This window comes from Dictyostelium discoideum (assembly GCF_000004695.1).
Source record: "Dictyostelium discoideum AX4 chromosome 3 chromosome, whole genome shotgun sequence".
Taxonomy (NCBI): Eukaryota; Evosea; class Eumycetozoa; order Dictyosteliales; family Dictyosteliaceae; genus Dictyostelium; species Dictyostelium discoideum.
The window spans coordinates 4,400,219-4,417,158 of NC_007089.4; the positions used below are offsets into that span (position 1 = coordinate 4,400,219).

The 16,940-nt window shown below is 21.2% G+C and overlaps 7 protein-coding genes and 4 non-coding genes across 11 annotated transcripts; 8 read left to right on the top strand and 3 right to left on the bottom strand.

The window, feature by feature from the left end:
- Positions 1–137: 137 nt before the first annotated feature.
- Positions 138–208, bottom strand: tRNA-Gly-GCC-9. Its single transcript has one exon. It is a non-coding gene; the product is annotated as a tRNA-Gly (tRNA).
- A 799-nt stretch (positions 209–1,007) lies between these two features.
- On the top strand, positions 1,008–2,131 carry DDB_G0281359 (hypothetical protein; the record flags this gene model as incomplete). Its single annotated transcript, XM_635653.1, has 2 exons — positions 1,008–1,248; positions 1,341–2,131. 2 exons carry the CDS (start codon positions 1,008–1,010, stop codon positions 2,129–2,131), a joined length of 1,032 nt encoding a protein of 343 aa, XP_640745.1.
- Positions 2,132–3,075: 944 nt separating this feature from the next.
- On the top strand, positions 3,076–5,063 carry DDB_G0281361 (hypothetical protein; the record flags this gene model as incomplete). The annotated part of the gene is made up of 2 exons (XM_635654.1): positions 3,076–3,203; positions 3,290–5,063. 2 exons carry the CDS (start codon positions 3,076–3,078, stop codon positions 5,061–5,063), a joined length of 1,902 nt encoding a protein of 633 aa, XP_640746.1.
- A 397-nt stretch (positions 5,064–5,460) lies between these two features.
- DDB_G0281377 (hypothetical protein) lies at positions 5,461–7,983 on the top strand (the record flags this gene model as incomplete). Its single annotated transcript, XM_635655.1, has 4 exons — positions 5,461–5,828; positions 5,941–6,480; positions 6,562–6,790; positions 6,859–7,983. 4 exons carry the CDS (start codon positions 5,461–5,463, stop codon positions 7,981–7,983), a joined length of 2,262 nt encoding a protein of 753 aa, XP_640747.1.
- A 929-nt stretch (positions 7,984–8,912) lies between these two features.
- Positions 8,913–8,992, top strand: sno9. Its single transcript has one exon. It is a non-coding gene; the product is annotated as a C/D box snoRNA (small nucleolar RNA).
- Positions 8,993–9,195: 203 nt separating this feature from the next.
- On the top strand, positions 9,196–9,259 carry sno1. Its single transcript has one exon. It is a non-coding gene; the product is annotated as a C/D box snoRNA (small nucleolar RNA).
- Positions 9,260–9,895: 636 nt separating this feature from the next.
- On the top strand, positions 9,896–12,823 carry DDB_G0281363 (hypothetical protein; the record flags this gene model as incomplete). The annotated part of the gene is made up of 2 exons (XM_635656.1): positions 9,896–10,732; positions 10,856–12,823. The coding sequence occupies 2 exons, from the start codon at positions 9,896–9,898 to the stop codon at positions 12,821–12,823; spliced, it is 2,805 nt and encodes a 934-aa protein (XP_640748.1).
- Positions 12,824–12,920: 97 nt separating this feature from the next.
- On the bottom strand, positions 12,921–13,067 carry DDB_G0281365 (hypothetical protein; the record flags this gene model as incomplete). The annotated part of the gene is made up of 1 exon (XM_635657.1): positions 12,921–13,067. The coding sequence occupies one exon, from the start codon at positions 13,065–13,067 to the stop codon at positions 12,921–12,923; it is 147 nt and encodes a 48-aa protein (XP_640749.1).
- A 58-nt stretch (positions 13,068–13,125) lies between these two features.
- On the top strand, positions 13,126–13,196 carry tRNA-Gly-GCC-7. Its single transcript has one exon. It is a non-coding gene; the product is annotated as a tRNA-Gly (tRNA).
- Positions 13,197–13,545: 349 nt separating this feature from the next.
- DDB_G0281367 (hypothetical protein) lies at positions 13,546–14,271 on the bottom strand (the record flags this gene model as incomplete). The annotated part of the gene is made up of 2 exons (XM_635658.1): positions 13,546–13,890; positions 14,113–14,271. 2 exons carry the CDS (start codon positions 14,269–14,271, stop codon positions 13,546–13,548), a joined length of 504 nt encoding a protein of 167 aa, XP_640750.1.
- A 1,109-nt stretch (positions 14,272–15,380) lies between these two features.
- DDB_G0281379 (hypothetical protein) lies at positions 15,381–16,827 on the top strand (the record flags this gene model as incomplete). Its single annotated transcript, XM_635659.1, has 2 exons — positions 15,381–16,286; positions 16,546–16,827. Coding segments are annotated over 2 exons (1,188 nt in total), but the record flags the coding sequence as incomplete, so codon positions are not given.
- Between the last annotated feature and the right edge of the window lie 113 nt (positions 16,828–16,940).

The window sequence follows — 16,940 nt, forward strand, 5'->3', positions numbered from 1 at the left end:
AAGATATAGCAGTGATTTATTTATTATATGAATAAATTCTTGTTTATTTCTTTGTTTCGTTTCTTTGTTTTGTTTCGGTTTTTATTTTTAGAAGAGGATCGAACACTTGATCTATTCAAGATTTTTTTAAAAATATATGCGTATGCTGGGAATCGAACCCAGTTCGCATCCGTGGCAGGGATGCATCATACCACTAGACCACATACGCTTTTTTTATATTTCTGAAAAAAATTTACCAAAATTTATGTCGTAATGGGGAATAAAATCAACAGCCATTATCTGCGAAAACATCTGGAGAAGAAAATTCATGAAGGAATAACACTCAAAAACTTAAGAAAAGAACCACTAGTACACGAACTAAAGAAAACTCAAACAGCAGCCGGGAAAGAACAAAAAACAACATATACAAACTAATCAGACAAGAAAAAAAAGCAACCAATAACGAACAAAAAAAAAATTCAAAAACATCATCTCCCTGCAATTCGAATGATTTAGCAAACACTGGAACTCACCACTACACACAGTAGCACTACCATCAAACCTCAATAAATATATTACATCATTCAACACACTCCGCACCCCCCAACTTTAAAAAAAAAAAAAAAAAAAACCATACAACCTTAAAAGGCACCTGTAATATTTAATAATAAAATGAGATATATCTCAAGAAGAAGCAACTAAAAATTGCGTTATTCCATCAAAAAAAAATTTATGTCGTATTTATAATCAGTCCTATAAAAAAACATTTAGTAATAATTGTTTATAATAAAATTAATAATACATATATTACTTAAATAAAACCCGTACACATCCCTGGTTGGTTGAGGCCATTAAAAAGAAAAAAAATACTTTTTCAAAACTAGAATTCAACAGAATCACAAAAACAAACGGAAAAAAAAAAATAAAATAAAAAAAAAAAAAATAAAAATAAATAAATTTTTTTTTTTTTTCTTCTTACTAATTTTTTTTTTTTTTTTTTTTTTTCTACAATTTAAAAAAAAAACACAATGATTTATGGTGATACAAGAGAATTTAGAAATATTCATTTCCATTTAAATAATATCAGGATAGTAGGAGCAATATTTGGTCAAGATGGTTTTATTCATAAAAAAATCCCACTCGCAACCAAAGTGATTTCTATAATTTGTTCAATTTTATTTGCACTTAGTTTAGTAGCACCTTCAATGTTTGGTTCTTATAAAACCTGTTTATCAATTGAAAGTCTAACAAATTCATTTTTAGATAATCGTTTGTATTTTTTTTTTTTTTTTTTTTTTATTATTTATTAATTTTTTTTTTTTTTTTTGATTATTTATTAATTTCTTAAAAAAAAAAAAAAGTTTATAGAATTATATTATCAAATTTTGCACATTTATCAATTTATCATATTGTTTATAATATGATAACATTTTTAGATCTTGCAAAATTAGAAAGACTTACATTTGGAACATTAAAATATTTTTATTTATTGTTTTTATTTGGAATTATTACAAATTTAATATGTTTATTTATTTATTTCATTGGTAGAAATAATGTTTGTCATTTAGGTTTCTCTGGTGTACTATTTGCATTGATTTATATTGAATCAAATTCCTCAGGAAGAGATGTATTTTTATTTAATGCAGTTAAAATTCCATCAAAATTATACCCATGGGCAATGTTAATTTTAGCCCATGTTTTTGTACCAAGAAGTTCATTCATTGGTCATTTCAGTGGTATTGTTGTTGGTATTTTATTTATTAAAGGTTATTTAGATATCTTTATCTTATCAAATCAAAAATTATCAGAAATTGAATCATCTCAACTTATGAATATATTTACAACTAAAAATAGTTATTTCCCAATAATTAAATTTGGTGGTTCTCGTAGATCCTATAATACTGATAGAAAAAGTTTAGATGGTTTATTTTTTGAATTAAAAAATTTATTTAACCCACAACAACAACAACAAAGACAACAACAAAGACAACAACAACAACCACAATCACCACAACCACAACAACCACAACAACCACAACAACAACCACAACAACAACCACAACAACAACCACAACAACATCAAAGAGATAATTTTAGAAACGATAATAATGATAATAGTAATAATTATGATGAATATGATTTCTCAAAATAACGAATAAAAAAAAAATAAAAAATAAAAAAATAAAAAAAAATCGCCACATTATTTTTATTTTTTTTATTTTTTATTTTTTTTAATTAATAATAATAATAATCCAAAGTTAAATTCATTGTCATTTTCATCTAAAAATAGTTTGTGGTGATATTTTAGTAGTTTGGAACTGTGTTGAATAAAAAAAACAAAAATAGAAAAAAAGAAAAAATAAAAAAAATGAAAAAAAATAAAAAAAATAAAAATTTGGGGGAATAAAAATGATATTTTTAATTAAATTTAATAATTATTTTTTTTTTTGAAAATTGAGTATGGTTCTATCCAAATTTGTAACGAATCTAGCAAAACGAAGTTTTGTAAAATATTCTGGTAAAGAGGCAAAGAAAACAAATTCTAACGTCTTTTTTTTTTATTTTTTTTTTTACTTTTTTTTTTTTTTTACTATTATTTTATTTTTTTTTTATTTTTTTTTTTATTTTTTTTATTTTTTTCAATAAAAAAAGTAACTAATCTATAGATATATAAATTTTTTAATTTTAAATAATAAAAATATTTTTTAACACATTTTCCCCCTTTTTTTGAAAAATAAAGAGTTGTAGAATAAAAAAAAAAAAAAATAAAAAAAATAACATAATTAAAAAAAAAATAAAATAAAATATTAAAATATTAAAACCAAAACAAGATTATACCTAAGTAATAATAAATAGATAATATTTTTAAAAAAAATAATTTAAAAAATCGGATATCATAATTTCACAAAACCAAACGTATAATTTTAAAAATTATAACTCGAATATTATTTTTTTTTTTTAATTAAAAAAAAAAAAAAAAAAAAAAAAAAAAAAAAAAAAAATATACATATATTAAAAAATAAATTAATAAATAAATATTAAAATAATAAATAAAAATTTTATATATAATATAAACCAAAAAAAAAAAAAAAAAAAATGGAAAAAACAAAAATTAATTCAAATGAATTAAAAGTCTTGATAAATAATTTTGGAACAGTTCCTTTATTTAAAATTGATGAAAATGAAAACCAAGATGTTACTTTAAAAAAATTAAATAGTTCAAGGTAAATAATTATTTAATTTTTTTTTTTTTTCATTTATATATTTTTATTATTTAAAACTAATTATTTATTTTATTTTTAATTAATAGACCAGTTGGGTATCATCAATTTTGTTTTGATTCAAAATTAAACAAATATAAAAGTATTGATAAAGGTGATTTAATTGAAAATCAAAGTGAAGAATTAGCATGTAATCCATACCTTTATTCAAAGAATATTAAATTTGTACATGAACGTGATATGGAAATGTGTTATATTTGTAGGGATAGGGATGCTCCATCAGTATGTTTATGGAGTTGGGATTTTGGAAAGAAATTAGAAATTTCAAAATTAATATTAAACATGTTATTTATGGCATTTGAAGAGAATAGTGGTATTGATTGGTATTTATCAACTGAAATTTCCAATGATATGGTTTTAGCATTGCGTAATAAAAACCATGAAAAAGTGATGAAAACAATTCAAGATGAATTTTTCAAGTTACCATTAGAACTTGTTTCACCAGTTTATTTTGATAAGAAATTAAATTTAACAGAATTGGTGGGTGGTTCAAAGAGATTCTATCTTTCATGTATTATGTCCAATAGTGGTCCTTATAAAACTCAATTATTCCGTTCGAAATTCTTAACAAAATTCACTCAAGAAGATGACGACTATCTACATTTACACACACCTCCAAAATTCAATTACCCATTTAATATCTACTTTGAAGTTTCATTATCATCAAATAACTCCACCACCACCACTACCTCAACTACTACTAAAAAAGAAAATCAACAAGAAAATCTTGATATTAATGGTAAACAAAACAATAATAACTATTATTTCGTTGAAATTGATGAAAATATTGATACAGTTCAAGATAATAGCACCTTTAAAACAAAGAATTGGGATTCTGGTAGAGTTGGTGATTGGTTATTTGATATGGGTTTCTATGACTTGATTGAAAGGTTTTCCTTTCAAAATGTTAATGGTGAAACTTTATTAACTCGTGGTTTATCAATATTACCAAATAGTTTTCTTCAAAATTCTACAAAAAGAAATAAATATATTGAAGCAATAAATAGATTATTATCATTAAATAAAATGGATTCAATTTTATCGCCTCAACAACAACAACAACAACAACAACAACAACAACAACAACAACAACAACAACAACAACAACAACAACAACAACAACAACAACAATTACAATTACAACAACAACCAATTGAACAACCAATTGCAAGTGCTGATGATCAACAAATGTTAGTTCCAACTGCAAATGCTTCACCATTGTATTCAAATCAATATAGTGAAAAATCAATTTTATTTTTAAATTATTTAGACGAAACAAAAAAAAAACAATTAAATAATTTTAAAAAATTACCAGATGAATCTTCAAAAAATCAAATAAATCTTGATGATAATAATGAAAGCAAATTAATATTAAATGATTTAAATTCAAGTAATTATAAATTAATAATTAAAAATAATGTTATTCATGTTCATAAATCAATACTTTCACAAAATTCAGATTATTTCAATGCATTGTTTACTTCAAGTTTTTTTGAAAATTTAAATAGTACTTGTACTTTTGAAAGTGATGATGAAAAATTAACAATTGAATCATTGGAATTATTAATGGAATTTATTTACCTTCAAACTCAAGAAGAAGCATTAAATTTTTTAAAAAAACAAGATTTTAAACAATTAAAAGTTTTACTTCATTTATCCGATAGATTCCTTTTTAAACAAAAAGAATTAATTGAAAAATTTATTGTTTGGTCTATAAAATCTGTAAATTTAAAAATAATTGATCAAGAATTTAATAATAATAATTTAATTTCGCTCTTTACAAAATATTATTTAAATAATTAATTAATTAATAAAAATAAAAAAAAAAATAAAAAAATAAAAAAACCAAATAGAATTAAAAGAATCAAATAAAGCACCATTAAAAAAAAAAAAAAAAAAAAATTTTTGATTAAAATGAAGTGAAATTATAGCGTTTGTTGGTCTCATTTAAAAAATCATTCCAAATCAAAAAAAAGACTTAATAAAAATCAAGAAAAAAAAAAATCATTAAATTTATTAAAATATCTTATATGATAAACCTTGTACCAAAAAAACGTTTTTGACATGATGATTTTCAGATAATTCATAAAAAAATGGTTTTTTTTTTTTTTTTTTTAATTTTTTTTTATTATCTACTCTTTTTATAAGAGCAGAAAAAAAAAATCATTCTATTTTAAAACAATTAAAGATAAATAAAAAAATGATAAAGGTAACATTTATCATTTTTTTTTTTTATATAATTCAATTTATAAATTCTCAATCAACTTTTCATCTAAATGAAAAATCATTAGCATTACAAATATTAAGTGATTGTTATGGTTACACTTTTCCAGATCCAACAACTGCAGACCCATGTGGAGTTTTAAATGCAATTTTTTGTAAAGTAGGCGCAAATCCAGATGGTACCACTTTTATTTTTGATGTCAGACTTTTAGAAAATAATTATAGTTGCACAATTGGTGATCTTTCAAATTTTCCAAATTTAAAATCATTATCAGTTTATGGAAATCATTCATTAGGTACTGCTTTTTTTCAAAATATTAATAATTTAACAGTATTAAATGATGTGTAAAGTTTTAATTATTATTATTATTATTAAAAATTTTTTTAAAAATGTTGTTTATTAATTTTTTTTTTTTTTTTTTTTTTTTTTTTTTTTTTTTTGATCAAAAATAAAAAGTACAACCAATATTCAATCAGAAACAATTCCAATTAATGTTAAATTACCAAGTACTTTAATTACATTTATTATTAATAATTTATTAACAGCATTACCAATTGGATTTTTTGAAAGTAATATTCAAAATCTTTATATTTATAATGCTGGATTTAGTGCTAGTTATCCATCATCTTTAAAAACAGTCAATAAACAATTGACAGAAATGGTATTAAGTGTGAATCAAAACTCAATACCTCCATTTAATATGGGAAGCTATCTTTCAAATTTAAATGAATTAATTTTAAATGTAATTAATGAAAAGTCAATTATTGGATACACTGATTATTCTTTCCCAACATTTCAATCATTTAGAATTTTCAAACATCTTACTGTAAATTTCCAAAATAATCAAAATGAAAATTCAATTCAACTTTTTAACTTCCCATCAACTTTTAATAATATTCAATCACTTTCAAAATTAAATATTAATGGTATTGGTTTCACTGTTGATTCATCATTAGGTTATATTGATTTAAGAAATAATCCTCAAACTTTTGATTTGTAATTATTATTGTTTATTATTATTAATTCACATTAAATAGTTTTTATTTTTGTAACTAATATTTTTTTATTATTTTTTAGAATAATTAATGGAACATGTGAATTATTTTCATCATGCACTACAACTAATGATTGTGTTAGATTACCAAAAACTTCAAGTTTAACTGTTTTAGAATGTTCATTTAATATTAGTAATATTAATTATTTAAATATTACAAGTTTTAAATCAACATCAAATAATTTATCACAAACACTTCCAGAAATTAATAATCCATTAGAAATTAATTCTTTTATAATTTCTAATACAGCTGTAAGTAATTTTTTTTAAACAATATTAAAAATAATAATAAAATTATTAATTTTACTTTTTTCAAATAGATTACAGGAATAATTCCACAAAGTTATTGTAAAATTGGGAAATCAATATTCCAAGCTCAAAATAATAAACTTAATGGTGTTGTACCATCATGTTATCAATGTCAAGGTGGCTCACTTTCATCCGGTATTCTTCCAAATAATTTTGATAATTTCAATTCATCAACACCAAAAAGTTGTCCTGCATTTTCAGTAGATGATAGCTATAATCGTACAATCGATACCATTGGTGGTTTATTGATTGTTAATGGTATTGATTTAGGTTGGTCAATTACATCCACTATGACTATTGGACATAGATATTCAATTCCAAATTACCAAATTGGATTTCAAATTCCATCAGGTATTGGTAAAAATAATCAATTCAGTGTATCATTTACAAGTGATAATACTCATACTTTCTATTACGATTATATACCACCAACTATTGCTTCATATTCGATTATTGAAATTAGTGGTAGTAAATACTTTGCAATCGATGGTAATGGTTTTGATACCAATAATGCAAATGTTGTTTTATTCAATAATGGCCAATCAATTAATTTTAGTACTGCATCCAATGGTAGAATCGTATGTACTTCTATTGATTTATTATCTCAATTAGTTCAAGGAATGAAATATCATTTATCAATGAAAGTTGGAGGTCAAGATTCAAATGTATTCACTTTTGGTTATTATAATATCACTGTTTCAAATAGTAGTTCTTTATCTTTCAATACTGATGGCGGTTTAATTAGTATTGATGGTTCATTTGGAACAACTAATTCAAGTTTAGTATATGTTGAAATTAATGGAATTAAATGTACAGTTGAATCAATCACATATGAAAAACTAACAATTAGTTATCCATCATCAATTAGTGGTAATTTCATTCTTTCTATTAATATTGAAGGAGGTCAACTTAGTATTCCAATTAAGATTTCAGATGCCAACACTAGTGGTTCTGTGACTAGCTCTTCTTCTACCACCACTTCTACCAGTTCCTCTACTACCACTACTACCTCAACCAATTCACCTACTACCTCAACTAATTCTGGAAATGAACCAAATCCTTCATCCTCATCAATTTTATCAATATCTTTCTATTTATTAACTTTGGTATCATTCATTTCTATTAATAGTTGTTAAAAAACAATAAAATATTATTTAAAAAATTATTATTTTATTATTTTTATTATTTTATTATTTAATATATATTACTAATCTATTTAATGTAGTTTAAAAAACCTTTTTTAAAAAAGGCAAACTATAGTTGTTTAAAAGGAACCACAAAAATTTAAAATCATTGGAGGTATTAAAAAGAGTGCACGATATTTACAAAAATCCATGAATAGCCTGGAGATAGATTCGTTGAATTAGTATTGTTGATTTTTTTTTTTTTTTTTTAAAGGAAATAAAAAAAAAAAAAAATCTATAAAAAAAAAAAAAACCAAAGCTAATTAAAAAAAAAAAAAATTCGATTGATTATTTTTTTTTTGACCATATTACTTATATATACTTATTATTTAAATTTTAATAAAAGCCACATGACTCTATAATTTTTTTTTTTTTTTTTTTTTTTTTTTTTCGTTTTATAATTTTTTTTTTTTATTTTTTTTATATTTTTGTTATGAGTAAATAAATATTAACAAAAGATAAAAGCAAAATAATTCATTGCATTTTTTATATATTTTTTTATTTTCTTATTTATTATTTATTTGAAAAAAAACGAAAAAAAAAAAAAAAAAAAAAAAAAAAAAAAAAAAATCGGTATAATAAGTTTTGATTGGCCAAAATTTAAAAAACAAAACTTAATAACGAGACTATATAATTACGTTACAAATTAATTTTTAATTTTTTACTTTTTTTTTTTTTTTTTTTTTTTGAAAAAAAAAAATTTCGAAATTTTTTTTTTTTTTTTCGTTTTTTTTTAGTATAAAAAGACATTTTAAAACTGATATATTTTCATTCAACAAAACATTTAATTGTAAGTTAAAAAAATAATAAAAAAAAAAAATATATATATATATATATATATTTCCTTGGAAATAAATAAAAAATTATTATAATAGTGCTATTGAATGATGATATATCACCGCCCCAGTCATAATTTTTGTGCTGATTCGGATTTACAGAACACGCCAGTTTTGCTTCTGACACCAATAGTCACTACTATAATTATTATATTCATAATATTTATGTAGTTCAATATATTAATATTATTTTATTTTTATATTATAGATTTCTCGCTAAATAATTTCTATGAGCTTCCTCCTTTGAATTCTCTGCTTTTTAATAATTTCTTGAGGTATGTTACCTAATTGATTCAATCGCCAAATCTTGATATTTTTTTAAATGTTTTGAATGATGAAACAAACAGACCTGATCTGAACAGTCAATGTTGACCAAAACTAAGAAGTTCTGACTCAAACATTTAAAAATATATTATTTTTTCAGGCGAAAAATATATACTCTTTTTTTAAAAATAATTCGAATACTAATCGTGTTTTCTTTTTAAAAAAATAGGTTTTTCGTTATTTAAAAAATATTGTTTTCTTTGTTTAAAAATTATTGTTTTTTTTTTTTGTTCAAAAAATTATTTTTTTCTTAATTTAAAAATGCTTAATAAAAATTTAAATTTTATTTTCTTTAAAAAAAATCCCGCGTCAACTTTATTTTTTATTTTATAATGATTTTTATTATTTTTTACTTGTTAATTTAATAAATTGCCGTATTCGAGTTTAAATTTCCTGATGATATGAATGTTAATTGTCATTGAGGAATTTAATTCATTTATTGTTTTAATCTTTTTTTAAAAATATACACATTTAGTTTATTGTTTTTTAATATTTTTATTATTTTTTTTTTTTAATTTTTTGATTGAAAGATGTGTTCCAACTTTTTTTTTTTTTTCATTTTTTTTTTTATTTTTATGAAAATTTTTTATAATTTTTTTTTATTTTTTTTTACCTTCCAACAAATGACAAAACAATAAGAAAAAAAAAAAAAAAAGAAAAACAAAAAAAAAAAAAAAACAAAAACAGATAAAAATAAAATTAAAATGGAAGAAGAACAAGTTTATCAAAAAGCATATGAATGCTTTCAAAGAAAAGAATTTGAACAATCTTTAAAATTATTAAAAGAGATCAAAGAAAAGAACCAATATCAATCTACTGTAGAGATTCAAATGAATATATTAGTTGCAGAATTTTATAATAGAAATTGTTTAAATCATTTAAAATTAATTGAAGATTTAAATCAGTTATTAAAATCATTAGTAACAAATAAACAACATCAACCACAACAACAACCATCACAAGACAATTCATCACCAATATTATCATCAACATCAATAACATCACCACCACCACCAACCATTGGTTTAGATTCACAGCCACAATCAACAACAACAACAACATCAACATCAACAACATCAACAACATCAACAACATCAACAACACAAACACAAACAATTAATGATTTACTTGACAATGAACAAGCATTAATATTATATAATCAAGCAGTTATTTATTTTAATATTAAACAACATGGATCAAGTTATAAAATATTAGAACAACTTTTTTCACAGGTTTTATCTTTTGATGACTTTTTAGGCATTAGAATTTGTTTACTCTTTATAAATGTTACAATAGAAGGTCAACTTTATGATAAGGCATATTCTATTTTACTTTTTTTAGATAAATCTTTTGACCATTTTTTTTATATTAGTGGCGATAATGAACAAACAAATAACAATAACTATCAAAATACACAAATGACTCCAACTGAATTTAAATTTTTAATTCATTTTTATAAATCTAAAATTTATTTATTATCCAATTTACATTATTTAAAAGCATATGAAGATATTGAAAAAGCATTAGAATTAAGTTTAAAGGTAAATAATTTAATTTAATTTTTATTTTATTTTATTTTATATTATTTTTATATTTATTAACAAAGAAAAAAAAAAAAAAAAAAAAAAAAAAAATTAATTTTTTAAAAAAAATAATAATAATAGATTGACTATTCACCATTAATAGGATCATGTAATTCATTAAAAGCAAATTACTTTAGTATGAAATTAGATACACAAAATACAATAAAACATTTATTATCATCAAATATATCATCAACAACAACAACAACAACAACAACAACAAACTCAATAGTAAAATCATCACTTTCATTTGGTAATGATTTAATTATGGAGTCAATAACACCAGGTATCTTTTATAATAATATTGGTTCATTACATTTTAATATTCAAGATTATACATTAGCAAATTATTATTTTTCAAAGTCATTAAAAGAAACACAACCAACTTCAACTTCTTCAACAACTGCCACAGCAACCACAACCACAACACCACAAACATTAATATCAACGGATAAAAGAGCTCAAGTATTTTTTAATACAGGTATAGTTTTAATGGCAAGTGGAAAGTATGAATTAGCTTTCTCTTGTCTTCAAGAATCTTGTATTTTATTAAGATGTAGTCCTTTGGTTTGGTTAAGATTAGCTGAATGTTGTATATTAGCACATCAAAATAAATTAAAGGATAAATTATCACAATCAGATAATTCTACTACTGATGATGATAATAGTAATAATAATATTGATGGTTCTATAGAAAAAGATAATGAAAAGGATACTAGCGAAAAGGATAATATTAGATATAGGCAATCACAAACACAAACACAAACACAAACACAATCACAATCACAATCACAATCACAATCACAATCACAATCACAATCACAATCACAAACACAAACACAATCTCAACCTCAACAAACTCAACAACATCAACAACAACAACCACAACAACAACCACCACAACAACAATCACAATCACAACCTGAAGTTAATGATAACTTTGAAAGTAATATAGAGAAAATTAAAGGAAAAGAGGATGAAGAAGATGAAGAAGAATTAATTTTTGGTAGAATTAAAATTTTAAATGATTCTATTTTATTACCAATCGTAAGTGGTCTTCATAAAGGTCTTCAAATTGGTGATAGTGATGTTGTTCAATCTAGTCTTTCAGCTTCTGATGATATGGAAGAGTCTTTAAGTAGACTTGGTACTTTATCACTAGACTTTGCAAATAAATGTTTAAGAAATGCTCATTACTTGGAAAAATTAATTTTACAAAAAAAGTCTGAAAGAAATCAATCAAAAAATAATAATAATAATAATAATAATAATAATAATAATAATAATAATAATAATAATAATAATAATAATAATAATAATAATAATAATAATAATCAAAATAATGAAGATAGAGAAATGGAAAATGAAGATGAATTATTTCAAGAATATCATAATGATTTATTATTATCAATTTTAGCATCACAAGCATATGTTTCACTTTGTACACGTAACCCTATTTTAGCATTATCGGCATCTCAACAAATTTTGAATATTTATTCACAGAATGAAATTAATAATAAAAATTCAACAACAACAACATCAACAACAACAACAACAACAACTACAACGATACCAATTAATCCGAAATATAAATATTATGCACATTTATATGCAACCGAAGCATGTTTATTTTTAAATTTACAAAAACAAGCAATTCAATTTCTATCTTTAGATTTTATTCAACAATTACAACAACAACATCAACAATATCAACAACAACAGCAACAACAACAGCAACAACAACATACATCTTTAGCATTGGATTTGGAATCATCTAGTACACTTTATTTAAATCTGGCAATAGCTCATTTAATTAATAATGATTTTGAAAGTGCAGAGATATCAATCCAACAGTTACAATCTTATTTGGTAAATCAATACAACCAATATCATAATTTTTATAGTCAAAATCAACAAATGATTCAATTGCAACAACTATATGAAATTTCAAAAAAAATTAATTTATTAAAAGTTTATATCGAGTTAAGAAAAGGAAATACAGAAAATGCATTAAATATAATTTTAAGTGGAAGACCTTCTCCAAATTAATTATTGGTTTTATAATTTTTTAAAAAATAAATATTCTAATTCCTTTTTTTTCTTAATATTTTAAACATAATTACTTTTTTTTTTTTTTAATTTTGGTTTATGGTTTTATGTGGAATTCATATTCTTTATAATAACTTTTGAACATAATACAAATTTTATGGAATATAAATTCTAATTTTGGTAGATAATCTTGTTTATTTATAGTGGCTAAAACATAGAAAGACCAAATTACATAAATTTTCATTTTTAAAAAAAATATTAAAAAACCAGATCATGTTAAAATTTTTATAAAACATAAAAAAGCGTATGTGGTCTAGTGGTATGATGCATCCCTGCCACGGATGCGAACTGGGTTCGATTCCCAGCATACGCACAAATTTTAAATGCCTGATTTATTAGATCAACTGTTCAACTCCCATTGAGATCGGTATATTATTTATTTTTTTTTGGTAATATATTCCGTAGGAACCTGATAAAAAAAAAAAAAAAAAAAAAAAAAAAACTAAATCGTATGATTTAACCAAGATTACACAAAAAAATTCCTTGAAGGTCTGATGAAGATTAAAGAAAAAAAAAAAAAAAAAAATTAATTATTCATTTCTAATGATAAGTTTTTCAAGATTAATAAATTTTTTTACAATCTTGTGTTTATAATTAAAAACTAATTATTGATTAATGCGTGATATTTATATTTTTTTTATTTTTTTATTTATTATTTTATTTTATGAAATTAATCTAATACAATCATAAGATAAATAAAATAAATTTGAATTTGTTGGATCTTTTACTAATAAAAATGTTTGATGAAATTGATGTTGAGATGTAGTTTTGTATGTGACTTTACCAGTTGCGGTAATTAAAATATTTGGGTTTTCTTTATCATCACTTGGGACTGGTTGTGCATCAAAAGTTTCAACGACATGAACTGAGTTTGGTATCTCTGCTAATAATTTCCCTATATGTTCTGGTCCTTTACATTCTGTACCATTCCAAATTGATACACTATGATCTTTATAAAGTCCAATTAAATCTGCTCTTGATGAATCATATTTTGGATAATAAAATTCCTAATGTGTGTTGAAATAATAAAAAAAAAGATGAATTTTGATTTGAAAATAAACCAAGTTTAAAAATCATAATTTATTATTATCATCAAATTAAATTGTTTCATTATTGTTTTTTTATTTAAAAATTAGAATTTATTTTATTAATTATTATTATTATTACTAATTATTGTTATTATTATAGTTTCAATCAGAAAAAAAAAAAAAAAGGTGATTTCAATATACTTTTATAAAAACTTCTGCTCTTGGCGTTATAGTTTCGACAATCTTTTTTAATTTTGCATCTACATTCCCATTTGTTGGGCTGTTATCATTATGATTATTATTATTATTATTATTATTATAGTTTGGGTTATTATTAAAAGTATTTTTTCTAAATGACATCTTTTATTTTATTGGTATTATATATATATAGTTTGGGTTATTATTGAAAGTATTTTTATATATATATATATATATATATATATTATTGTATATGTATGAAAATAAACGAAAGATGTAAATTTGAAAAAAAAAAAAAAAAAAAAAAAAAAATAAAAAAAAATAAAAAAAAAATAAAAAAATTTTAATTGAAAAATTTTAAAGAGAGGAAACCCGTCAAAATAAGAAAATTGAAATTATTAATATTTTTTTTTTTGGTAAAAAAAAAAAAAAAAAATAAAAAAAAAAAAAAAAGTGTTTAATTTTTTTAAAAAAATTAAAATTACAAATTTAAAATTAAAAAAAGATAAAAAGGTTATCAAGTTCAAATAAAAACAAAAAAATATCCTTTTAATGAAAAAACAGCAGCATTTAATTTTTTTTTTTTTTTTTTGAAAAAGAAAAAAGAAAAAATAAAAATAAAAACTTCACATTTACAATTTAAGTAATTACTGAGACCAAAGGTTTTCCTTTTTGTTTTTTTTTTATTTTAATTGTTGTTATAATGATTTTATAATTAAAAAAATAAAAAACAATCAAAATATTTTGGGGTTTTGGTTTTTCATTTTTTTTTACCAAAATAGTTTAAAAGATTCAAAAATTACTAATTTAGAATAAAAAAAAAAAAAAACAAAAAACATTTTTTAAAAAAAATAAAAATAAATAAAAAAAAAAAACAAAAAATAAAAAAAAAAAAAAACACCGTATGGAAATATGAAATATTTTTTTAGTTTAAAAAATTTTAATTATTAAAAAAAAAAAAAGTTTAAATAATTTCAAATATTTAAAACAAATAAATTGACTGGACAAAAATTTTATCATATTTAAAAAATTAAGATATTTATTGGATAAAAAAACAATAAAAATAAATAAAAAAAAAAATAGAACAAAAAAAAAAAAAAAAAAATAAAAAAAATAAAAAAAAAAAAAAAAAAAACCCAACAATGTATAATTTTAATACAATTGAAAAAGTATTAAAAAGTATAGGAAAACCACAATCATATAAAATTTCATCATCTCCATCGTCTTCATTGTCATTAAAATCACCCTATTGTATGGGTGCAAGTTGTCAAATGATAACTTCAACATCTCATATACCATCTGTTGTTTTAAAAAATCATAATTCAATTTTACCTTTTGTAAAAGAAGAATGTCCTCATTATTTACAAAATAGAATTAAATTATATTCTTCACATCCAACACCAACCGATGGAGTATCACAACCTTTTTCATTATATAAAAATAAACTATTATTTAATAATAATAATAATTTTATACCTGCAAATAGATTATACTCCACTTCAATAAATAATTATAAAATTTCCCCAAATTATAATGAAAATAATAAAAATAATATTCCAAATACAATTTTTAATACAAATAAAAATAATAATAAAAATAAACAAACAAAAGTGTTGTTTAAAAATCCTGATAATACATTTTTATATAAAAATAATAGAAATCAATCAACATCATCACAACAACAACAACAACAACAACAACAACAACAACAACAACAATCACAACCACCACAACAGAGTCATTTTGAATTACCTACAGCATGTTCAATTTCTGATCATAGTTTAATTGTTGAACCTAGTGAAGAATATAAAAATTGTGTTAGATTTGAAACACCAAAATCAAGTTATGTTCATGAAATTATTGAAGGTATACTTCCAAAAGAGCTTGTGTCTGGTTCAAGAATGATTACACCAAGTGAGCCTCATTGTATCTATGTAAATTTTACATCTGCTGTGAAAGCTTATCAAGCTGATCAATATATTAGACAATGGAGTGAAAAGAATTTACCCTCTTTGAAATCAATGTTAGTGAGACAATCTTTGGATACTTTCTTTCCATATGAAAAATCAAAAATTGAAAAGGTAAACAATTATTATACCACAAAATATGATACAACATTTACTTCAAATTTATTACAACAAAATCGATTTGACATTGAAAATGTAAATTATATTAATGTATGTTTTATTTTTCTTTTTTCTTTTTTATTTTTTTAATTTTTCTTTACACCTTTTGTTTTAAAAAAAAAAAAAAAAAAAAAAAAAAAAAAAAAAAAAAAATTAATTAAATCTAATTTTTTTTAATCTTAAATTTTTTTTTTGATATCATTTGATATATTTTTTTTTTAATTATTTATTGTTCTTTTTTTATTTATTTTATATAATATTTTATATAAAATGTTTTTTTTATTTTTTTATTTTTTTTTTTTGATTATAGTTTCCAGAATATCCAGTTCCAAAATTCAAATTAATCAATAATAAAAATGAATGTGATAAATTAGTAACTGAATTATTATTAAATGGAAAACCAATTAATTCAATTTCAAATGAAGATGAAATGGTATTTAGTTTTGATTTACAATATAGACATATTGATAATAAACCAAATACTGTTCATTTCTATGTTTTAACATTATCAAATGGTAAAAATAATTTAATCCTCAATTTAGATTCATTAAATGGTATTCCAAAAATTGTTTCAAAAATTTTTAATTCACCTGTATGTATTTTTTTTTTTAAAAAAAAAAAAAAAAAAAAAAAAAAAAAAAAAAAAAAAAAAAAAAAGTTAAATAAAAAATAATGATTAATTTGAATTTTGAAACTAAATATTCT